Raw genomic sequence first — 25318 nt, forward strand, 5'->3', positions numbered from 1 at the left:
AATTGAGGGCAAGGAATGGGTCAGAAGATAGAAGAGGAGAGGTTATCTTACCTGGCCACTTCACAGACATGCTCTAGAAAAAAAGGAAGAATCAGGTCAGAAGTCTCCATGGGGAGTGAGTAAGGGCCAAGCATGAGTACTTGTCAAAAAGTAAGGGAAGGAGAGACAGAAAGGGGGATCTCAATATGTCTCAGCCTTCCAACAAATAGGAGCTGTTGGGAAGGTGAGTTGAAATACAGGGATGCAGATTTATCAGGGAAATGAAAAGGAAGCACACTTTATCACTGTCATCTTTGACATACTCTGACTCTGGACATTGGGCTGGAGCAGTCGCTTGGTATGGTGGGGGGAGGGACACTGGAACTGGATCCACTCTCCACCCAGGAATCTTGCCAAAGATTCCCAGGGAGTCCTTGTGAGAAACTTGGCAGCCATCCAGAGCCCAGGTAAAAGGGTCTGAATTAGTCTGATGCCCGGGACTTTGGCTTGAGCCGTTCCCAAATTCACTTATCCCCACCCTGCACCCAGGAAAGATCCTGGAATAAGTCACCATTGCTCCCTAGTGTCAGTGGAGGAGAAGTATCTACATTCCATGCAGGCTTAAAGGCTCTAGCCTAGTACAAAGATGGATATCTCTTGTTACTGCCCTCTAGGAGCTTGTAATCTTTCAGAGGTGCAACAGGGAATGCATACATTAAACCACAACAAAGCAAACACAGCATGCTGCAGCAATTTTGCTTTGTGATAGAGCCCTGTATTTCCATGTCTTACCTCCCCAGTTGGCCTGGCAGCTACTATACTGTAGGTCTTTTTCATTTTTATATGCCTAATGCGTGGTACATAGTAGGCACTCAATAACTACATGTTAAATTGGATTGATGCCCTAAGGCTGTCTCCCTTATAGAGAGGTAGAAAACAGGAATTCTGGGAAGGCAATCCAGGAAGGGAAAACTATAAAGGCATGAGGTGTGTGGCCTATTTGCCTGCTTGACTCCAGTGTCTGGAAATGAAAATAAGTATAAAGGCATGGTGGGGATTGACAAGATAGGCCAGAGCCAAATTACAGAAGGCTTTGAATAGAATATTACATTTTGACCTCTACCCCCTGAGTCATGAGGAGTCCTGGACTGTTTTTGAAAGGAAAATAATCTAATAGGATTACAGTTTATATCCAGTCTCATTGAGACTATAATGAATGTTTTCCTTTTAGTACTCCTGGGATTTGTGACCACTTGAGATATCTCCACATCCAAGTTTAGCCTCATGGGTCGTAGCCATGGCAGTTGGCCAAGACCAGAGCTTATGCTTGAGACCGAGGATAAGGAAACACTCAAGGCTCCCTTCTCTTTTTTGGTTGGAGAGACCCATGGTAGAAACCAGACTATTTGGGAGTAAGAGCTACTACAAACGAAGAGACACACAAATGCTAGTTAAAATAGCTAGTGCAACAGGAACTGAGGTGTAGTTAGGTTTTACTTAGATATCAACATCCAAATTCTTTTTCCTCCTCTGCTGGCAAACAGACGTTAAATGGCCCTGACAACTACACAGTAATCATGTCACTCCTCGGCTTAAATAATTTTTAGCGATTTTTAATGCAAGGCTTAGAGAAGAAAGTCCAAATTCCTTAACCTGTCATTCAAGACCTTCTATAATCAGGAATAAGCTTTCCTTTCCCCCTGTATTTCTCTATTGCTTGGCTACGTGAATTTTCTTTATTGATGACTCCACTCACATTCATATTTCACCATTTTTCCCCTTTACTCTTATAGTTTCTCCTTCCTAGACTATTGCTCCCTTTCAAATGGTTTTCATCCACCAAGGAATGGTCTAAGTCCCGCCTCCTTCTGAAATCCCTTGCTAATTACTCTAGCCCTAACTGACTCTCCTGTCCTCTGGATCCCTTTAGCATTGATTGTCTTCTCCAGGCTTTGAGTCCATAGCCTTTATAGCTATGTATTGTTATTGATAAACTCCACGCTTCTACCTTGATTCCATCAATCAAATTGTAAGCAACTTGAGGTCAAGGACTGTGACTTCTCCTTCTCTTGCATCCTCATTAGAAAACCCATTACGTAGATGCTGTACTCGGTTGGGTACCAAAGATTTGTGAATTAACTTTCATAAGTTGTATTCTCATTGTTGCATTGCATGTCTGTCTCCATGGACCCCCTACCCTCACTTTCACACTAGGCTAGGAGTCCTTTGAAGTGCCTAACATAGTGCTTGATACTGAGTTTATGCTCAACTATACTGCTGAATGAGTGAATGAATGAGCAAGAGCCACCCAATCATACTTATCACTCACCCTGTTGGGATGTCTTCCGGCAGACCATGATATAAGTCATGGTGGTGACCACAATACAGCAGAAGGAGATGATGAGAATTATGGCAAAGATGGGCAGGCCATTTCCTAGGAGGTAAAACAAGACCAAGTGATAGCTGGTTGAAAACGAGTCTAGCAACAGTGACTCCAAGGATCAGTCCAGACCAGTTCACACTTCTTTCTTTTCCATCTTCTCCTAAATTTCTTAGCTAGCCAGAGAGACAAACAAAACCCTAAGCCCATGAGAAAGACTTGAGAGAAGCTAGAGACTCCACGTATAAACAAGTTATTTCAGACCCACTGGTTGATGACTGATTGGCCTAGGCATTTGAATGACATAGAACATTGTATATAGTGGAAAGTTTCAGTTGCAAAGTTCACAGCCAAAAGGGAAGGCTAGAATTCTTAACATTGCCCTTACCTGGCCCAGCACTTGTCTTTCCAACGTAGCCATCCACTTCAGTGGTCCAGCCCTGGGATGAGTTCACTGTGGATGTTGCTATGACAACAAGTGTGTTAGGGTTAGAGGCCTCTCTTCCAGAAAGGAACTGTGAGGTGTAGGGTGACTGCAAAGTTTGAAGTCCTTCTGTGGGTATCTGTGCTAAGCTTTCTGCAATTCCTGGCCATGTCATTGACCACTATTACCATAAAGCGAGGTACCTTAGTTTTTCACTGTTTATGATGGGAAGAAGGCCAATAGAGGGGAGGCAATATACTTAAAGTCCTATAGCAAGTCAGACTAGGAGCAAAGCAGAAGTCACAGTTTTCTCTTTTCTCACTTTTCCCATGGGATTATTCAAATTCTCTCCTTCCTTTTGCTTCAGACATTTTCACAAAGAAGAATATATATATTCATGATTCCACTTCATCATGACCCTTAAATCTTTCTTATTTCCATTTCTTTAGTACTAATTTCCTTATGAAGAACACAATGACCTCTTATTACCCATCTGATGGCATTGGGCTTCCTCTCTTGGCTTCTATGAAACCATTTCAGACCTTTCCTACTCCCGCAGAACCCTAGTAAAACTCACCTTCGAAGGGGGATTGCATGGTTGGAGGTGCCTTAGTTTTGGACTCGAGTGGCTTTGAGGAATCTGCAAGGAAAAGGGAGTCCATTCAAGGGCCCTGGCACCTTTGAGTGAACAGTTGAATGCCTTAGGGAAAATGGGAAGTAAGTAAGGGCCAGTCAGGTCCTTAATTAATCTGGATGGGAAAAACATTTTGTTTTAACTAACTTCTGATTGAAATTTAGCTATTCATTCTCTTGAGAGGGTCTTAGAAGGATTACAAAGAAGGTGGCTGTGGTGAGGTAGGTAAAAATGGTAGAGTAATGACCTCCAAATATTCACTTCTTCACAAAAGCAATGAAATAACTGACAAACAAATTCATAACATTTTTCTTTAAGATTTGCGGAAATTAGCCAAAGGTTTGCATCAACCCAAGTAGCATTTATGGAAAAAAAAACACCCCAGTCATGTTAAGAACAGCGAGCTCTATGGCATTTTAACTTACCCCAGCCCTATCACCCTGCTCCAGGCCAGTAGTAGCCTTGAAAATAAACCCCATTCTAGGTGCTGGAGTGGACAGAGCAGATTTAATTCCCAAACAATTGTCATTATTTGACCTGTGTGGTGGTTCCCTGAAAGACCTGATTCAAAAGGCTTATATTTATTGGTCACCCAGTGCTAAAACTCTCCCCAGGGAAGGGATATATTTGTCACACAGCTGCCTGAGGCAATAGATAATAGTTGAGGTAAACAAGAAACTAGCCAAAAAACTTAAAAAAAATAGTAATTATATTTTCATAGAGACTTTGAAAATCTCTGACACATTCCTGGTAATCTAGAAGACCACAGACATACCTAGGGTTTTGTGCATGCTCAGGAAAGACATGAGAACATCATAAGTTCTTTCCTCTGGCTAGCCTTGAGGCTCTGCATTAGCAGGAAGTGAAGGCTATAGCACAGTTATAAACTTCCTGGGTAAGTGTTGAAGACATAGTTCAAAAGGCAACAGAGCCCTGGGAGTTTTAGTGGTTCTAAGTATTTAAGGAGATATCTGTCCAATCAGTAGCTGACCACTAAGCTACCAAGCAGAGACTTCAGTGGCAATCCATGACAAAGAATACAAGAGACTACTTAAAATTATCTCAGAAAAGTTACTGAACAAACAAACAACAACTAGTACAATAAGCAGTGCCCAAAAAAAGCCCTGGAGAGAGAAAGGGAGAGTCAGATTTCTAGATTTGCCACATTATATTATTTAAAAAGTCAAATTTTCAACAAAAATATGAGATATGCAAAGAAACTAGAAAGTAGAGCCCACAAACATATAAAAAAGCAATGAATACAAACCATTCCTGAGGAAGCAGAGATACTGGACTTACTAGACAAAGATTTTAAATCAACTAAATTTGTTGAAAAAGAAATAAACCAAAGGAAAGATTGTGCAAAAATCTAAAAGAATGAGAACAATTCAAGCCAAGTAGCAAATATCAATAAAGAGACAGAATTTATAAAACAGGAACCAACTAGAAATACTGGAGTTGAAAAGTACAATAACTGAAAGGATAAAAATCACTAAAAAGAAGAAAAATTCACTAAAACAGATTTAAGCAGGCAGAAGAAGAATCAGTAAACTTGATAACAATTGAAATTAGCCAGTTAGAGAAAAAGAAAGGAAAGTGAATGAAGAAAAATGAGTAGCACCTCAGAGGTTTGTGGGACACCTTCAAGTGTACCAACATACACATAATGGGAGTTGTAGAAGCAGAGGATAGAAAAGGGTAGACAAAATATTTTAAGATATAATGTCAAAAATCTTTCCAATTTGATGGAAAACAGTCTGCAAATACAAGAAGCTCAATGAACTCCAAGTAGGGAAATATTTTTAAAATTCACACCTAGATACAAACTCAAAAGCCAAAGCCAAAGAGAGAATTTTGAAAGCAGCAAGAGAGAAGCAACTCATCATGTACAAGAGATTCTCAATAAGATTAATGGCTGAGACCATAAAATTCCTAGAAGAAAACATACGCAGAACACTCTTTGACATAAATAATTGCAGTATTATTTTAGATCTGTCTCCTAAAGCAAAGAAAGCAAAAATAAACAAATGGGAACTAATTAAACTTAAAGGCTTTTGCACAGCTAAGGAATCCAACAACAAAACAAAAAGACTACCTACTGAATGGGAGAAAATATATGCATAATATGAACGCTAAAGTGTTAATACCAAAAATATATAGATAACTCATATAACTCAATATCAAGAAAAATAAATAAATAAAAACAAATAACCCTATTAAAACATGGGCAGAAGACCTGAATAGACATCTTTTTCCAAACAGTCACATGAAAAAATGCTCAGCTTCATTAATCATCACAGAAATGCAAATTAAAATCACAATTAGATATCACCACACACCTATCAGAATGGCTATCATCAAAAAGACCACAAGTAGCAAGTGTTGGTGAGGATGTGGAGAAAGGAGAATGCTAGCACGCTGTTAGTGGGAATTTAAAGTGGAGCAGCCACTGTGGAAAACAGTATGGAGGTTTCTCAAAAAACTAAAAATAGAACTACCATATGACCCAACAATTCCACTCCTGGATATTTATCTGAAAGAAGGAAAAACACTAATTCAAAAAGATACATGCTTTTATTTCCATTTCTCTAGGAGGTGGGTCAAAAAGGATCTTGCTGTGATTTATGTCATAGAGTGTTCTGCCTATGTTTTCCTCTAAGAGGTTGATGGTGTCTGTCCTTACATTTAGGTCTTTAATCCATTTTGTTTCTATTTTTGTGTATGGTGTTAGGGAATGTTCTAATTTCATTCTTTTACATGTAGCTGTCCAGTTTTACCAGCACCACTTATTGAAGAGGCTGTCTTTTCTCCACTGTATATTCTTGTCTCCTTTATCAAAGATAACGTGACCATATGTGCATGGGTTTATCTCTGGGTTTTCTATCTTGTTCCATTGATCTATATTTCTGTTTCTGTGCCAGTACCATACTGTCTTGATTACTGTAGCTTTGTAGTATAGCCTGAAGTCAGGGAGCCTGATTCCTCCAGCTCCGTTTTTCTTTCCCAAGATTTCTTTGGCTATTCAGGGTCTTGTGTGTTTCCATACAAATTGTGAAATTTTTTGTTCTAGTTCTGTGAAAAATGCCAGTGGTCATTTGATAGGGATTGCACTAAATCTGTACATTGCTTTGGGTAGTAGAGTCATTTTCACAATGTTGATTCTTCCAATCCAAGAACATGGTCTATCTCTCCATCTATTTGTATCGTCTTTAATTTCTTTCATCAGTGTCTTATAGTTTTCTGCATACAGGTCTTTTTGTCTCCTTTGGCAGGTCTATTCCTAGATATTTTATTCTTTTTGTTGCAATGGAAATAAAAACAAAAATAAACAAATGGGACTTAATGAAACTTAAAAGCTTTTGCACAGCAAAGGAAACCATAAACAAGAGGAAAAGACAACCCTGAGAATGGGAGAAAATATTTGCAAATGAAGCAACTGACAAAGGATTAATCTCCAAAATTTACAAGCAGCTCATGCAGCTCAATATGAAAAAAACAAACAACCCAATCCAAAAATGGGTGGAAGACCTAAATAGACATTTCTCCAAAGAAGATATACAGATGGCCTACAGACACATGAAAGAATGCTCAACATCATTAATCATTAGAGAAATGCAAATCAAAACTACAATGAGATATCATCTCACACCGGTCAGAATGGCCATCATCAAAAAATCTACAAACAATAAGTGCTGGAGAGGGTGTGGAGAAAAGGGAACCCTCTTGCACTGTTGGTGGGAATGTAAATTGATACAGCCACTATGGAGAACAGTATGGAGTTTCCTTTAAAATCTAAAAATAGAACTACCATACGACCCAGTAATCCCACTACTGGGCATATACCCTGAGAAAACCATAATTCAAAAAGAGTCACGTACCAAAATGTTCATTGCAGCTCTATTTACAAAGGCCAGGACATGGAAGCAACCTAGGTGTCCATCAACAGATGAATGGAAAAAGAAGATGTGGCACATATATACAATGGAATATTACTGAGCCATAAAAACGAACAAAACTGAGTAATTTGTAGTGAGGTGGATGGACGTAGAGACTGTCATACAGAGTGAAGTAAGTCAGAAAGAGAAAAACAGATACCGTATGCTAACACATATATATGGAATCTAAAAAAAAATGGTCATGAAGAACCTAGTGGCAAGACAGGAATAAAGATGTAGACCTACTAGAGAATGGACTTGAAGATACGGGGAGGGGGAAGGGTAAGCGGGGACAAAGTGATAGAGTGTCATGGACATATAAACACTACCAAACGTAAAATAGATAGCTAATGGGAAGCAGCTGCATAGCACAGGGAGATCAGCTCCGTGCTTTGTGACCACCTAAAGGGGTGGGATAGGGAGGGTGGGAGGGAGGGAAATGCAAGAGGGAAGAGATATGTGGACATATGTTTATGTATAGCTGATTCACTTTGTTATAAAGCAGAAATTAACACAGCATTGTAAAGCAATTATACTCCAATAAAGATGTTAAAAAAAAGATACATGCACCCCAATGTTTATTGCAGCATCATTTACAATTGCCAAGGCATGGAAAGAACCTAAATGTCCATCAACAGATAAATGGATTAAATAAGATGTGAGAAGAATGGAATGATATAGAGACAAAGTTTTTATATGCTATTTAAATTAAGGTGGCATGAATTCAACCTAGATTGTAGTAAATTAAGAATTAATGGTAATCCCCATAGTAACCACCAAGAAAATAACGAAAAATATATATGGAAGAAACAACAAAGGAACTACATAGTACACTGTATTATATTTATTTAATACCAAAGACAGAAGTAATGAAGGAATAAAGGAATGAGAAAAGACAAGATATATAGCAAGCTGGCAGACATACACCCTACCTTACCAGCATTTACATTAAATGTAAATAGCTTAAATTCTCAAATTTAGAGACTGGCAGAATGGATAAGAAAACACAATTCAACTACAAGTTATGTATATTTAGGATTCAAAAGACACAAATGGTTTGTAAGTAAAAGAATGGAAAAAGTATGCCGTGCAAATAGTAACCAAAATAGAGCTGGAGTAGCTATACTAATATCAAACAAAATAGACTTAAAACCAAAAAGTGTTATTAGAGAAAGAGAATCACATTTTATAATTATAAAAGAATCAATCAATCAAGAAGACACTACAATTATAAATATATATTCTCTTAACAACAGAGCCCCAAAACACATGAATCAAACAGTGACTGAATTTTGGGGAGAAATAGAGAATTAAACAATAATAGCTTGAGATTTGAATACTACACTTTCAATTATGGATAGAACAATTAGACAGAAGATGAACAAGGACATCAAAAACTGAACAATACTGTTAACCAATGGACCTAACAGAGAGATACAGAACACTCTACAAAACAATGGAATACACTTACTTTTCAAGTACGTATGGAACATTATCCAGAATAGACCATATGTTAGGCCATAAAATAAGTCTCAATAAACTTGAAACAATTGTAATAATGCATCACAATAAAATAAAATTAGAAACAAATAACAGAAGGAAATTAGGGAGATTCAAAAATATGTGGTGATTAAATATCACACTTCTAAATAACCAGTGGGTTAAATAAGAAGACATTAGGAAATTAGAAAATACTTTCAGATGAACGAAGATAAAAACACAGCATACTAAAACTTATTGGATGCAGTGAAAACAGTACTCAGGGTTCAGATGTAAATACCTACATCAGAGAATAAGAAATGTTTCTGATTAATAACTTAATCTTCCACCTTAAAAAGAAAATTAAAAATAGAAGAGAAAACTAAACAGAAAACAAAGCAGATGGAAGAAAATAAATATTTAGCAGAGATAAATGAAATAGAAAATAGAAATCAATAGAGAAAATCAACAAAACCAAAATTTGGTTGTTGAAAAAGATCAGCATAATTGGCAAGCCTTTAGCAAGACCAACCTACAAAAGAAAGAGAGAGAGAGAGAGAGAGAGAGAGAGAGAGAGAGAAAGAAAGAAAGAAAGAAAGAAAGAAAGAAAGAAAGAAAGAAGAAAAAAAGAAAAAAAAGCAGGCTCAAATTATTAAAATCTTTGATGAAAATGGGGACATATCTACTAACTTTGCAGAAGTAAACAGAATGACAAGGGAATACTATGAACAACCATATGACAGTGGATTGACTAAGATATAAACAACAAATTCCTAGAAATTCACAATCTACTGAAAGTGACTAAAGAAGAAATAGAAAATCTGAATAGGCAGAACTCTAACAAGTAAAAAGGTTGGATTGCTAATCAAACAACTTCACATAAAGCAAAGGCTAGGCCCAGGTGGCTTCTCTGGTGAATTCTATAAAGGTGTTTTTTTGTTTGTTTGTTTTGTTTTTTAATGCCAACTCTTCACTAATTCTTTCAAAAAGTTAAGTGTCATAACACCTTCCAACCCAGTATATGAGACCAGTATTATCATGATACAAAAGCATAGAATGACATCAAAACAAAAGAAAACTAAGAACCAATATCCCTTATGAATATAGATGCAAAACTCCATAACAAAATACTAGCAAACCAAATCCAGCAGCGTATTAAAAGGATTGTGCACCATGATTAATTTATCTCAGGAATGCAAGATTGGCTCAATATTTGAAAATGAGTCAAGGTAATGCAGTCTCTTAATAGAATAAGGACTAAAGAAACACAAAATCATCTCAATAGACACAGAAAATGAACTTGACACAATCCAATTACCTTTTCATTATAAAAACACTCAACAAGCTAGGAATAAAAGAAGTGGTCTCAAACCAATAAAGGGCATCTACCAAAATAAAGGCATCTATCATCATAATGGTGAAAGAAAGAATATTCTCCTGTAAGATCAGAAACAAGTCAATTATTTCCATTCTTTCCATGCTTATTCACCATTGTACTGTAGGTACTAGCCAGGGAAATTATGCCAGAATAAGAAATAAAAGGCATCCAAATTGGAAAGAAAGGAATAAAATTATTCCTATTTTCAGATGACAAAATCATATATAGAAAAGCCTCAAGAATCCACAAAACAATGATTAGAGCTAATAAATGAGTTTAGCAAGATTGCAGGATATAAGATCAATATACAAATATCTGTTGTATTTCTGTACACTAGCAATGAACAATCCAAAATTAAAATTAAGAAAATAATTTTAGAATAAAAGGCACCCAAATTGGAAAGGAAGAAGTAAAATTTTCACTATTTGAAGATAGACGTGATACTATATAAAGACAAACCTAAAGACTACCAAAAATCTTTTAAATCTAATAAATGAATTCAGTAAAATAACAGGACACAAAATCAATATACAGAAATTTGTGGCATTTCTACATACTAATAATGAACTATCAGAAAGATAAATGAAGAAAATAATCCAATTTATAGTTGTATCAAAAATATAAAATACTTAGGAATAAATTTAACCAAGATGGTGAAAGACCTGTACAGTGAAAACTGTAAGACACTGATGAAAGAAATTGAAGACATAAATAAATGGAGAGATATCCCATTTTTCTGGATTGGAAGAAGTAATATTGTTAAAATGTCTATACTATCCAAAACAATCTACAGATTTGATACAATCCTTGTCCCAATTCCAATGGCATATTTCACAGACCTAAAACAAATAATTCTAAAATTTGTGTGGAACCACAAAAAATGCAGAATAACCTAAAACAATCTTGAGAAAGAAGAACAAAGCTAGAGGCATCACAGTCCCTGATTTCAAACTATACTACAAACTGTAGTAATCAAAAGAGTATGTTACTGGCACAAAAACAGACACACAGATCAATGGAACAAAATTGAGAGCCCAGAAATAAACTCACACTTATATGGACAATTAATTTATGACAAAGGAGCAAAGATGTGAATAAAGATATCTTGGATTTTGGAGATTTGGAAGTGATGACTCCAGTTTACAAAGTTATGTTGTGCTAAATAGGGAGAGACAGCCAGTGAAAACTACCTTTTTTAGTAGGTTGGTAGTGGCCATAGGAGAGAGGTGGTGTGGCAGATGAAGAAAACGTTTTTTAAAATAACATACATATGTATGTTATTTACATACATATGTATATTAGGCTTACATAATACATATATTATACATACATACATACACACACACGTACATACATACATTTTAGGCTTATGTAGAGGATAATGGGTGAAGCAGGGAGTTGGAGTAGTTGAGGTAAAGAGCTGAGGTAGAAGGTTTTCTTTGGAGAGAAGAAAGACACATCTTATTCTGAGCCAAGAGAGAATGGGCAGGGAAATATCAAGGCAGAGAGGGTGGTTGATAGAATTCACATCTGAGGGCGGGGGTCTGGATCTTCTCAAGAAGGAGAAGGTGACCTCATCTTCTGGGAGCAGGGCTGGGGACATGAAATAAGGCAGAAAGTACTCTGAATAGCTGTTATAAGGAATGGAACATAGATGAGCAAGTTGATTGGCAAACAGCATGGGGACAGGCAGTGGATGTCACAGAGCATGAAACTAAAGTGGGACCAATGCATCTCTGTGCTTTTTCCAGAATTAAGGAACAGCACAGAGGGTGAGGGGATGGATGAGGAGCTGAGAGCTATGTAGGACAGAGATGAAACAAGTGACCAGACTCATGGGACTAGGTTGAGGTGCAAAAGAGGTAGGTAGAGGAAGCCAAGAGAAAGTCGCTTGGCTTAGAGAGCAGGGAAGGATGTAATTTCTCTGAGCCTCAATTTCCTTATCTCTCAGAGGGCTCAATTGTGAGCACTGCCTAACAGCTCTGTGGCCTGTGAACATGGACTAGATAAGGAATAGACAGGCTGATTGGTTGTGAGCAAGATCCTGCCCAGATGGACTAGAAACAAACTCAGAAAGGTGAGAATGTTCAACTTGTCCCTTTATGAAGTACACATTCTTGGACTTTCTGGCCATGTCTTGCTCTCTCTGCTTGACCAGATTATCGACTCTCAGAGAACTGGGCCAGTGTCCATATAATTCTCTCAGAATGAGACTGCCCTTATTCCCACCTAAACTAACAGACCAAAACCTACAACACACACATCCTCATTACAATTCAACTTTGGGAAACAAATCCTTGCAGGCAAAACAGGAGTCTCAAACCAACATCAGTCTCCTAACCCAAGTGGAAGGAGACAGTTTGTTCACTTTTGTTATACAGAGTTGGCCTCAGAGGATAATAATTTTCAGGTGGCTCTGAGGATAATCTCCTAAAGGCAGTTAGTACTCAACATGTTTTGGGCAATAGAAACCTTATTGAAATAAGTATCTTCCCTTCCAAGGAGATTTCTTGAAAGGTAACAAGACTCATTTGGACATATCACTGCTGGGCTGATCATTTAAATCCCAGCCTACAATCTTTTTTTTTTAAGATTTATTTATTTATTTATATTTATTTTTGGCTGCGTTGGGTCTTTGTTGCTGTGCGTGGGTTTTCTCTAGTTGTGGCAAGTGGGGGCTACTCTTCATTGCGGTGTGCGGGCTTCTCATCGCCGTGGCTTCTCTTGTTGCAGAGCATGGGCTCTAGGCGTGTGGGCTTCAGTAGTTGTGACTTGCAGGCTCTAGAGCACAGGCTCAGTAGTTGCGGTGCACGGGCTTAGTTGCTCTGTGCATGTGGGATCTTCCTGGACCAGGGCTTGAACCCGTGTTCCCTGCACTGGCAGGCGGATTCTTAACCATGGCACCATCAGGGAAGTCACCCAGCCTACAATCTTTATGTAAACAGTTTGTAGTATTCCCAAATAATTCTTTAATAAATAATCTGACCTTGATTAAGCATAGTCAATCTTCATCGAGACTTCAACCAGAACTTGCATTTGGCTTTAGGAATAAAGAGGGGGGGGATTTAAAGAAACTATGCAGAGATCTGGGCTTTAGTTCATAAAACAAAACCAAACATAATCAACCAACAAAATAACAATAAAAAACACACCAAAGCACAGCAAAAACAAACAAACAAAAAGTATCCCAAAGGGTGCCCAGGAGCTGGTATAGGTTCCACCATGAGAGGCAATCAGACATAGTAGAAAGAGCATGAAATCTGAGTACAAATATCGCCTTGAACTTCCAAGCTGTGAGCCCCTGGACAAGTAGGTTTCCCTTCCTGACTCTTATTTTCCTCTTCTGTAAAATAAGGGTATCTCATGAGATATTTGTGGGATTCAATGAGAAAACATGTGTCAACTTCTTGTGCATTGTATCTGGCAAATAAATGTACCTAGTAAATGTCACTTTTCCCTTTACCATCTTCATCTACTTAACCTACAACATGACAGGCATTGTCTCCACCCCTATTGTCCCCAGTCCAGAATTTTTTTTTGTGATTGAACAACCCAGGACCCCCTTCCCTCCCTGCCCCAACCTCTCTTCTCTGGAATAAAGGCATATACTGATGTATCTCTGGAACAAGGTAGTCCATTGAAATGCTCACCAGGAAAGAGAATTGCTCACCTTTGACCACAAACTTCACAGTGTCACTGTGCTGCTCAGAGCCTAACCGGCCCTTGGCAGTACAGAAATAGGAGCCTGAGTCTGTCACCACTGCAGGCTTGAAGAGTAAGGTACTCAAGACTCCTACTTTGATGGGTTCTTGGTTGTTAGTCTGTTCCTTGTACCAAACATAACTGATGGGAGGAGAACCCCGAGCCTGGCATTGAAGGCTAATCCTCATTCCCTGGGGTACCATGAAGCCATAGTCACTGCCAGTCGTCACTGTGGGCTTGGAAACAGAAACTGCAAAGGGAAGACAAGAGAGGAGGCTCTGGGAAGTTACAAGGGTATGGGAACACAAGTCTGAGTCATCCCTGCTGAGTCTAGGGGTATGAATATATCTGCAAAGGGAACTAAAAGGAACTCCTGACATGGGGAGGAAAAAGGGAATAGGACAACTTAAATAAAAAGAGCTTCCTTTTGGAAGATTAGGTACCATTTTGTATTACCTGAGGATTTGGGTTATCTGGAGTTAAAACAATCAACTGACTAAAAACAACAGCAACAACAAACGGGCTTTGCTGTTGTTTTGCTCAAGTAGAGTTTTTGGATTATCTGCAGTTTGGGATTACCAGGGGTCAGATCTCTGTAAAATTGTCAAGCCAGTTAAGCTTATCTTGACTAATCCATGCATCCCTTTTCCCAGAGCTTCTCTGCCAGCATCTATCCACTCTCCAATATCCTGATCAGATATACTCATTTTTATGGATTTTAAGACTCAGAGTCCAAAGAAGCAATCAAGCTATCGATGCAGGAATTTCTGGGACACTTGAAGGGGTAGAGATTTGAAGGCCAGAAAGCCTTCCCAACATTTATTAAATTCTGCCATGAGAGTGATAACACTGAGGATACTCTGCCTGTCCACTTCCTGTGATTAGCACATATAACTGAAGAGAGACGATGTAAAGGTAAACAAAGATCTATGGGTTTCTCAGGGTTTTCTAGGATTACAGTCCTCTATCAGGCTTTTGCTTACCAGTACTTTCCTAACACCCACAGTGACTCACGTTTCTGGACACGGAGTTCAATGATCTTATTTCTCACGACTTGGTTGCCATCAGGGGTCTGCCAAGTGACTTCACACGTGTAGTGGCTCCGGTCATCCATCTCCAGGGTATTCAGTTGGAGGGACACATCTCCTGGAACCTTGTGGTTTACATGCAGGCGGCCCCGGTACTTTGCTTGCTGGATATGGTCTCCAGAAGAGTCACGTAAAAAGATGGTGACTGGGCCTGAGCCACGTTCTACCAGCCACTTTACCAAGACTTGTGTATAGCCTTGCAGAGGACCATAGGTGCAGGGAATATTTACATCCCCTTTCCAAGGCCCTGTCACACTCTCAGGCACTTTCAGGATGGGATGGCCTGAAGAGGGGGAACAGAAGAAGGAAGCAGACACAGATGGCACACCCACCTGGGTGCTAAGATGGCAGTGGCAGAGAGGCTTTTGAGAAACACAGCCTTAACTCATACTTTCAGATTCCCCATGCCCTTTTGTTCTCTGCCAGCCCTCCCATCAATCAGAACCAGTCCTTAGAAGGAAAGTCCTTAAGGTTGTTTAGCTCTTGTGAGTTTCAAGTCCTTTTCCTGTCACTGCCTTGCTGTGAGGTGACCCTGGGTAAGTCACCTTTCACCATGGAGGACCCATTTTCTTTGTGTATAATGTAGAGAATCTGAATGGAATGATCTCTAACGATTCTACAAACTCTAACATTCTGTAAATCCATGAAAGAAACGTCTTTCAACATTTTCCAAAAGAAGTGTGGGAGCAAATGCTGAGCAGTTGGGTCTGAGCTATTTTACTGTATGTAATTATGTACCTGGAAAAAAGTGGTGGCTTCAAGGCTCAGAAAGAAAGGGCTATCTGCACTGCTTATTCCCCATTGCTCCCTCAGAAAGGCGCAGATTTGGTCCTTAGACTAAAGCTCTTTTCTGGAAGGGAGGAAAGAGGCAGACAAAGGACAATTTTGAGGGTGGAAACTTGTGTGAGATGCATTCTTGTTTAACAAAATCTTTAGTTATTGTTGTGTTAAACCTGTAATTTGTAAGCTTGAATTTTTTCTTCTGATTTCTATCCTTTCTTTGTTTATTTCCCTTTTGGTTTCTCTGAGTTCTCAGCAAAGGTACATTGGAAATTTTCATCCTGAGGAGGAATGGAGATGAAAAGGTCTGGAGGGGAAAAAGTTCTGAGTATAGTCCTAGAGCTGGCTGTGGTAGGAATGATGGTTGGACCAAAGGATGGTTGTTTCTTGGCTTGCTGGGAAAGGAAACTAAGGGGGGAAATTTGTGGGTGTTGAGAGAGCTACCACCTTCCGTCAGCAATTTCCATCCATAAGCTAATATCTTGAGGATTTTGTGTTTTATTTAACTGGGGTCAGGAGTGAGAGATTGTATTTAGATATGTCTTTATATCCCTCTTAGGAGAGGTTGTTTCAAAGTGCAAGCTATTGCTGAATAAAAGCTTTTTATATAGCCCAGGATTCCCAGGCTTCAGTCAAGCAGATGGAAGTTGGGGTTGGGGCTAGCTCCCAGAATGTATTGCCAAGTACCAGGGCTTCTATCAATGGGGTTACTAAAGTTTAACCTTTGGTCTGTGCCCTCACCCGGGACTCTAGTACATAACCAGCATATTTGGGCCAAGATAAAAGCCTTGAATAAAAAATAATAAATAAACATGGATCCATGTTGCTAGGTCCACCACATTCTCTCTGGAGAGTTTCAGACTGGGCAGAGAGAAAAACTCAGATCCACAAATGGGAGCACAATACAGGCAGATTTTGGTTTGCCCTAAAAATGAATTTTGTAATTAATCAGAGCTGTCCGTGATGGACTAAGCTGTCTAGGGCAAATTCTGAGCTTTGTTTAGGTCTTGGACAGCATTATTCTTTAAGGTCTCTTCCAATCTTAGATGGTTCAGTGCTAATAGACTTAATGAAAGCAGAAATTAAATAATTACATGTTCTAACTGGTGGCGAGCTTTCACCAGGTAGTGGGTTTCACTGTGCTATTGACAGTTCCTGCCTCCATATGCATGCAGATACAGCCTATCATCGTCAAGAGCACACATGCCCATATATATTTTTGCTCACCTGCAAGCACAAGCATACCAGCCTTAAGCCTCTTGAAAACCATTTGACCCTTTCAGTTTAATCTTTCTCCAGCCCTCCCAAATATCCTTCTCCAACTCTATAAAGTATTCTTATACTTCCCTTCCTTCCAGGGCAACAAAACAGCATTCTGCTGTGAGGACAGCTGGAGCAGCCAAAAATACCTGCCTATGAATAGATATGTTTTCCCTTTGACATAGGGGGAGCTGCAAGGTCTGTCTTGCATTACTCTCTCTGGCAACTTGCTGGAGATTCTCACATAGCTCAATCTGGTCTGTCAAAAACATGGGCAGTCAGTCCCAATTTCCCAGTCTCACTTCTAGAAGTAGGTCAGGCTTCACTTCTCCATCCCAGAATAGGAGAGTGGGGCATAATTAATAACAAGACATCCAAGAATGGCATATTTTCCCCCATTTACTCTTTTTCTTCCCTTCTCTTTTATTCCTTTCACCCATTCTTCCATCTTGCTCTTGTTACTTCTCCTTTTTCTTCTTGTTCTTCTCTCCTCTTACTTTTCCTGTTTCATCAGTAGCATGAAGAGACAGTGTATGGTAGGCACAGGGTATCACAAGAAAGAGGACAATGTACCATTCCTCATGTACCCTGACCTCCAAAATGAAGGTAACTTCAATAGCATAGGTTTATACCTTCCAACTCTTCCTCTGGTGCACAAAGAGCCTAGAGAAACACTGAGTAGGAGCACTGCACCTAGTGAGATCAGGAGGACAGTGAAGGACTGCATGATGTAGTAAGAAGAGTAACACCAATCTAAGTTTAAGGTCTGCCTTACCATATATCTCTCTGTGTGACCTTGGGTAAATTGCTAAGCCTGACTGAGTTTTAGGTCATTATCAGCAAAATAGAGGTAATAGTAAACCTTCCATGGAGTGTTATTATGATGATAAAGTGAGCTCATAAGTGTGAAAGCACCTAGCATAGTGGCTGGCATTCAGTAGGTGTGGGATAAATGCTAGTCCTGTCCCATGCCTCAAGAGAAACTTCACATATTTGTATTGATTCTTCTTATCCTAGAAATCTTCAATATGTCTTCCCCAGGGTGGACAGATTCATTAGATTGGATCATTGTCTGCTTTAATAATGACCTGAAGGAGAAGTTAATACATGAGAAAGTAAGGAGTTTGCCTTTCCATTCTGCTGGGACCTACCAAGTTATGGGCAGGTAATAGGTCATCCCTGGGTTGTAAGGAAACCCAAGAGGACACTTTAGCGACAGGACTGGCTTGGCAGCCAATGTGAAATGTTGGCCAAATTAAACAATACTCCTGACTTTCCTGGAAGATTGGGTAGAGGAAAATCTATTTCAGGAAAGTCCCAAGACTTAGGGGGATGCTCTGCCCATTATGGATCTATGCAGACCACCAAATTGTGAGGTACTTGGTACAACAGGGTTTGAAGTATCAGGCAGGAGAGAATTTGGAGACTTCCAGTATGGCATAGCTCAAAGGGCTTTTAGAAACCACTTAGTCACATTCCCTCATGGTACATGTGGACAAGCTGAGGCCCAGAGAGAGAAAGATGCTTCCTCAAAGTCACACAGAGAGCAGGAGCAGAGCTGGGCCTGGAGGCCTAGAATGAAGTCTTTCAGCTCCTACACTGCCTTTTTACTTTTTAAACTGATTAATCCACCAGCCACAACAGAAACCAGCAACCCCTTATCTGGGCCTATTTGACATGGTTTAATGGGTGTTATCCTAGGGCTGGATAATATCCTCCTGACTGCCTGAAAAATAATTTCCCCATCTGCCAGCTGTTTTCTGAGAAACCGTTCCCAGAACTTCAGAGCTTAGCTCTCCTCCCTCATGGAAGGATTGAATTTCCTGAAAATATTGCATCCCCTCAGAAGAAAGAAAAGGGCTGAGCATTGACTCAAAGGGCTTTGTTGAAAAAAGTTTTGACTTGAGAAAGAAGGCATATTACTGAGGCCCACTCTGGTCCTGGGGCCTGGACTTTGAAAAGCAAAGGTCTGTGGTCTGTGTGATGATACTAAATCAAGGAAAGGCCTAGTTTTGGGGGTGTGGGCCCTTTTATGAGATACATTATGGGTCCCATCTTGAATTTTCCTTCTCCCATCATCAAACAAAGATGTTGAGATCTTCCAGTGACCCCGCACCTCTGTGTTTGGCTTCTCTCCCCCTCTTGGGATGCTTCCTAGAAAGAGGATTAGCTTAGATAATAGGTATTTATAAAATGTTTATAGTTTTTATAAAATGCAAATATTAGGACTTATTTTTATTGTGATTATTTCAACATATGTCTTAGATCTAGAGGCTTTTTAGAAGTGAAGCCACAGTCCTACAGAGCTGTCCAGCTGACAGGATCTTCTGAGGTCAGCCAAGTTGATCTAACTATATAGATGGGTTGGGGACACTGAGATGAAGGGAGATGGAAAGTGTTATTGGCCGTTCAGTTTGTCCACAGTCTCAGGTCTGTGGTGTAAGACACTCCACGCAAATGGAAGACCTGCTTCCAGGTCTAAAGGACCCTCACAGGCTGTGGAGGGAACAATACACATGCACTCACACACACACACACACACACACACACACATGATTTAAATTTAACATTTACAAAATGTTCCTCTGAGCTCCAGTCCTGCCTCTTTAATTCCCAGCTCAAATCAACAGATTTGGAGAAGGCAGAGTGGTGCACTCTAAAACATGTTAGATAGTGAAAATATTGTAGTTGTAGAAAGAACAGTAATTTTTAGGAGCATTAACTCTGCTGCTAATGCTCTGTGCCCTGGAGCAAATTATTTTCCTTCGTGGGTGACTTAATTCAGTGTCTCTTCTAACTTTGAGGTTCTAGAATTTAATGGGTCACAGAGCCCCAGGACAAGGTGGTTTAATCTGAGTCAGTTATGGAAAGCTGTGTTCTTTCTAACCACACAAAGGGCACCAAGTTAACACTCGTCTAGTCTCTCCCTCTAAGGATATGGAATAAACAGGGGTGCATCAAAGAATCTTTTACCCTATCCTGGATTTCACTTAGCTATTTTCAGGCTCAGTTTCCTAAAAAGGTTATCTCAATTTTCAGGGGTATAAATGAGGATGGAGTAAGACCCCACAAAATAATGCTACTATGGGATAGTCAATCCTCTTTTGGGTATGTGTCCAGCATTAAGCTCCCACAAATAGCCCAGACAAACTGGGCTATGTCCACAGGGAAGTGAGATACCCCAGGAGGTGGTAAGAAACCAAGTCCTGTGAAGAACAGTTGAAGGAGCTAAGGCTGTTTAGCTTGGAGAAGAGATGAATCAAAGGGACATGGTTTCTGTCCTCAGGACTCTAAAGAGCTGTCACAGCATAGAGAGAGAAGATATATTATCTGTGTCTCCAAGAAACAGGGCTGGGGTTTTTGGATGGAAGCCACAGGGAAGTGGATTTAGTTCAACACAAGGAAGACCTTTCTAACAGTTGGAGCTGCCTTTTTAGATGGTCTGGACAAGTAGTGAATTCTCAGTCACTGCAAGAATGTGAACAAATATTCTGAACACCTGTTCATAACAGTGAAAGGTGGATCTAGGTTACTTCTAAGGTCCCATCTAGCTCCTGACAACATTACTTCTTTTGGGGGCTGTATACCTTAACAAGGATCAAAACCTGGGAGTATAGGGGTAAAGGTATAGTGGTAGAATTTCAGGTGAAGGGCAACAGGTGGGGGAGGGATTTGGGTGGCACTGGGCACATTTTTAATGCCCCTGAGATAAGACAAGTACTAGAAAATAATGTGGATGTTTTCCAAGAGAGGATCCTTTCCAATTTCTACCCAAAATTATCTCTTGGCTTCTTCAATAGACTTCAACCTCCTCCCTCCCTTCTGCCCAAAGCTGAGAGAGTCTGGAGCATTGGCTGAGAACACTCACCTGGTCAGCAGGAGTAGGCTTTCCTCAGTAGGCGTTCAATCCCGCCTCTCCCCACCCACCCAGCTTTTTGCCTGTGCCAGCAGTGGCAGCCAGGTCCCCTTTTGCTACCTTACCATAGGTGACCACCAGTAGGTGGCTCAAGAGCAGTAGGCCCAGTAAGAGCCCCATCACAGCCAGAACCACTTCTGTCCTTTCTTCCAGCCTCCTGCTGTCAAAAAGACTTGAACTCCTGATGGCTTCCAGTGTCTGTGCCTGCTCACTTCCTTTTCTTCCCTATATCTCTCACTCGGACTCCCAGTCCCATCTCACATTCCCCTTCCTTCCTTATTTCAGCACAAGTCACGTGAGCACACCCTTCCCTCCCCTGCCTGGGGTTGGAAGTTTAAGTGTGAGTGAAGCAATTCCTCCCCCTGCTAGACTATTGACTTGACTTTCCCTGGAGCCAATAGGGGTTTCTGGTCTTTGATCTCCCAAGCTGTGTTTGCCTGTGTTTCCTCAACAAGACGAGATTGAGGAATGACCTTTGGGATGAGTCTGCTCCCTCCAATATGGGAGTGTTTTCCTTTGTGGTGGGCCCAAGCAGAAAAGATCAACTTTGCTGGCCTATGCAATATTCAGCAGTCATTCAGTTAACTCTCTCTGTTCAGACTATGCAAATAAAGAGTGTTGGAGGTGGGTGCCTATGGGCCTCAGAACACAGAGATTAAGTTTATGAAAGACATTTTTATACATCAATGCTTAAATAATTTGTAAGCCCATGAGTAAGACGGTTATGAGGGAATATACCCCCATATCTCATAGGGAAAGCTCTTTGAATTACTTTCTCCAATAGCTCTGCCTCTTTGGTGGTAAGGGTACACATTAGTTCCCATTACTGCTCACAAGGAATCTATTATATATTTATTTTGTGGGAAAGTTAAGTCTAGCATCCAATGTACTTGCCAATTGACCTGAGAGTGGTATGCTCTATTAGGTTGATGTTTTCAGTAGCTTTCAATTGGTACGTACCCCTGATCTGTGAGAGAGTGATATTAAGCCTTATGGGAAGCTTAATTACTTCTTTTCACGGGCCCCAGAGTGACTGTAAATCCACCAGAAGTCTACCTCTAGGTTTGGCACTGCCAACAATCCACTAATATTTGAAAATATAAACACTTCCAAAAGAAAAATACATCCAACAAATTCATACTGAAGTGTGAGTAACATCTGAATTTAGCTTTCTTTTTGATTAGAGGGATAGAGAGGCCTTGGTTGGGGAGGCATGAGCTTTAAAGAGAGGGGGAGTGGGACTCCAAAGAGAGACATTATCTCCTCCACATGCTTGTCAAAGCATGTTTACATACAGATGATTTGGGGCTGTGCAAGGGCTAAGAGGAGACTTCAGAATTTCAGGCCCTGCCATTATCACAAGGAATTCTGTCAAGCCCCTCTGCCTCCCAGATTCAATCCCACTTGTCTGGTTGTCCCTTGATTATTGGTTACCTCATTGTCTACCTCACTAGAACTTCTAGTCATTCGTTCCCATAGGGTCCTCACTCAGGGAACTCTGAACTTTGGAGAACCCTCCTTTTGTATTTTCCAACCAACACCCTACCACACTACCATCATTCACATACAAACACACACTCACACACACACACACACACACACACTTCTTCACCTATACAGTCTTTCCCGACGAAGAGCTGGAAGCCCATGCCCCCTTGGACTGGTGTCAATTTCTTTCTGGCCTGGTGATTGTATGTTTGAACTGCCTCTTGCCTCTTGTTAGGATCTCCTGGATCTGAAGATAAAGAAATATCCTTGAGAGCATGCACAGCATTTCTCTAGGGAAGACTTCCAGTCCTGCAGTGGGTTCAGTAACTGTTGAGCAAGAAGAACATTGAAGGTGAAGTTAGGAAGCCCAGAGGCAGGCCGGGCTCTGCATCTATTTCATTCTGAGACTTTAGACAAGTTAAATCTCTCTGCGCCTCAGCTTCCCCAATTGTAACATGAGCACTGTTAGCCTTGATATTTGTATCTTTTCTGATCTTTAAAAATCAAACTATAATATACATACAATAACAAGTATAAAAATGACAGCTACTATTTCTTACTCATTTGCTTTTCCAGGCACTGTACTAAGCACTTAGTGCAGATTATTTCATTTGGCATTTACAATCACTCAGGTAGGTATTGATATTATTGTGTTATTGTACTTACTCTTGTGTCTCTTTTGTCACTCTATTCCCTCTTATGCTGTTATTCTTTTTCTTTGTAGAACTCACTTGGCATGTTGCATATTTACTGGTTTATTTGTTTGTTGTCTGTCTTCCACTCTAGAATGTAAACACTATGAAGGCATGTTCACTGCTATACCCCCAGTGCCTAGAACAGTGACTAACATAAAATAGATACTCAGTAAATGTTTTTTGATGAAGGAATTGCATAAATCACCATTTTACAAATGAGACTGAAGCCCAGAATAGTGAAATCACTTACCTGTATAGAGCTACCTAGACAAGATCCAAATTGTTAAGCACAGTGTGCATGTACACCTTGGGTTTGGCTGAGCTGGAAGGAAGCAGTGGTGCAAAAAGGAAATCCACACAAATCTTGCTCAAGAACATGCATACACACAAACCCATAAACCCACAAATATCATATATAAACATAGATGCATAGGTACATATGGACACATAGTTATACATATGTGTATATAATGACCATAGGCATAAAATATTAGCACATTGACACACAACACATGAAATATACATGCAGAGGGGGCCTTGGGAAGATGGCGGAAGAGTAAGACGCGGAGATCACCTTTCTTCCCACAGATACAGTAGAAATACATCTACACGTGGAACTGCTCCTACAGAACACCCACTGAACGCTGGCAGAAAACGTCCGACCTCCAAAAAGGCAAGAAACTCCCCCCGTACTTGGGTAGGGCAAAAGAAAAAAGAAATAACAGAGACAAAAGAATAGGGATGGCACCTGCACTAGTGGGAGGGAGCCGTGAAGGAGGAAAGATTTCCACGCACTAGGAAGCCCCTTCGCGGGCAGAGACTGTGGGTGGCAGAGGGGGGAAGCTTCGGAGCCACGGAGGAGAGCGCAGCCACAGGGGTGCGGAGGGCAAAGCGGAGAGGTTCCCGCACGGAGGCTCGGCGCCGAGCAGCACTCTCCAGCCCGAGAGGCTTGTCTGCTCCCCCGCCGGGGCGGGCGGGGCTGGGAGCTGAGGCTCGGGCTTCGGTCGGATCGCAGGGAGAGGACTGGGGTTGGCGGCGTGAACACAGCCTGAAGGGGTTAGTGCACCACAGCTAGCCGAGAGGGAGACCGGGAAAAAGTCTGCAGCTGTCGAAGAGGCAAGAGACTTTTTCTTCCCTCTTTGTCTCCTGGTGCGCGAGGAGAGGGGATTCAGAGCGCCGCCTAAACGAACTTCAGAGATGGGCGCGAGCCGCAGGTACCAGCGCAGATCCCACAGCAACAGGGGTGCAGAGGGAAAAACGGAGAGATTCCCGCACAGAGGATTGGCGCCGAGCAGCACTCAGCAACCCGAGAGGCTTGTCTGCTCCCCCGCCGGGGTGGGCGGGGCTGGGAGCTGAGGCTCGGCTTCGGTCGGATCGCAGGGAGAGGACTGAGGCTGGCGGCGTGAACACAGACTGAAGGGATTAGCGCACCACAGCTGGCTGGGAGGGAGACCGGGAAAAAGTCTGCAGCTGCCGAAGAGGCAAGAGACTTTTTCTTGCCTCTTTGTTTCACGGCGCGCAAGGAGAGGGGATTCAGAGCGCCGCCTAAACGAACTCCAGAGAAGGGCGCGAGCCGCGATGATCAGCGCAGACCCCACAGCAACAGGGGCGCAGAGGAAAAAACAGAGAGACTCCCACACAGAGGCTCAGTGCCGAGCAGCACTCACCAGCCCGAGAGGCTTGTCTGCTCGGCGGGCGGGGCTGGGAGCTGAGGCTCGGGCTTCGGTCGGATCGCAGGGAGAGGACTGGGGCTGGCGGCGTGAACACAGCCTGAAGGGGTTAGCGCACCACAGCTGGCTGGGAGGGAGACCGGGAAAAGGTCTGCAGCTGCCGAAGAGGCAAGAGACTTTTTCTTGCCTCTTTGTTTCGCTGAGTGCAAGGAGAGGGGATTCAGAGTGCCGCCTAAACAAACTCCAGAGAAAGGCGTGAGCCGCGGCGATCAGCACGGACCCCAGAGACAGGCGTGAGACGCTGGGGCTGCTGCTGCCGCCTCCAAAAAGCCTGTGTGTGAGCACAGGTCACTCTCCACATCGCCCCTCCCGGGAGCCTGTGCAGCCCGCCACTGACAGGGTCCTGTGATCCGGGGACAAGTTCCCCGGGAGAACGCACTGCCCGCCTCAGGCTGGTGCAATGTCACGCCGGCCTCGGCCGCCGCAGGGTCACCCCGCCTCCTCTGTACA

At 41.4% G+C, this 25318-nt stretch overlaps 1 protein-coding gene across 2 annotated transcripts in view; it reads right to left on the bottom strand.

The window, feature by feature from the left end:
- Positions 1–23663, bottom strand: part of VSIG4 (V-set and immunoglobulin domain containing 4) — a 48907-nt gene extending 25244 nt beyond the window's left edge. Inside the window, exons 1-7 of one of the 2 annotated variants that reach the window (XM_082444986.1) lie at positions 21021–23663; positions 14926–15282; positions 13880–14161; positions 3361–3423; positions 2748–2825; positions 2309–2413; positions 52–73 (exon numbers count right to left, since the gene is read on the bottom strand). In XM_082444986.1, the coding sequence (XP_082301112.1) occupies positions 52–73; positions 2309–2413; positions 2748–2825; positions 3361–3423; positions 13880–14161; positions 14926–15282; positions 21021–21075 (962 nt within the window). In that variant the 5' untranslated portion in view covers positions 21076–23663. The remainder of the gene's footprint in view (positions 1–51; positions 74–2308; positions 2414–2747; positions 2826–3360; positions 3424–13879; positions 14162–14925; positions 15283–21020) is intronic. The other variant, XM_082444987.1, reaches the window with a different exon arrangement.
- Positions 23664–25318: the final 1655 nt, after the last annotated feature.

This window comes from Balaenoptera physalus, assembly GCF_965194825.1.
Source record: "Balaenoptera physalus genome assembly, chromosome: X".
NCBI classification, from domain to species: Eukaryota; Metazoa; Chordata; class Mammalia; order Artiodactyla; family Balaenopteridae; genus Balaenoptera; species Balaenoptera physalus.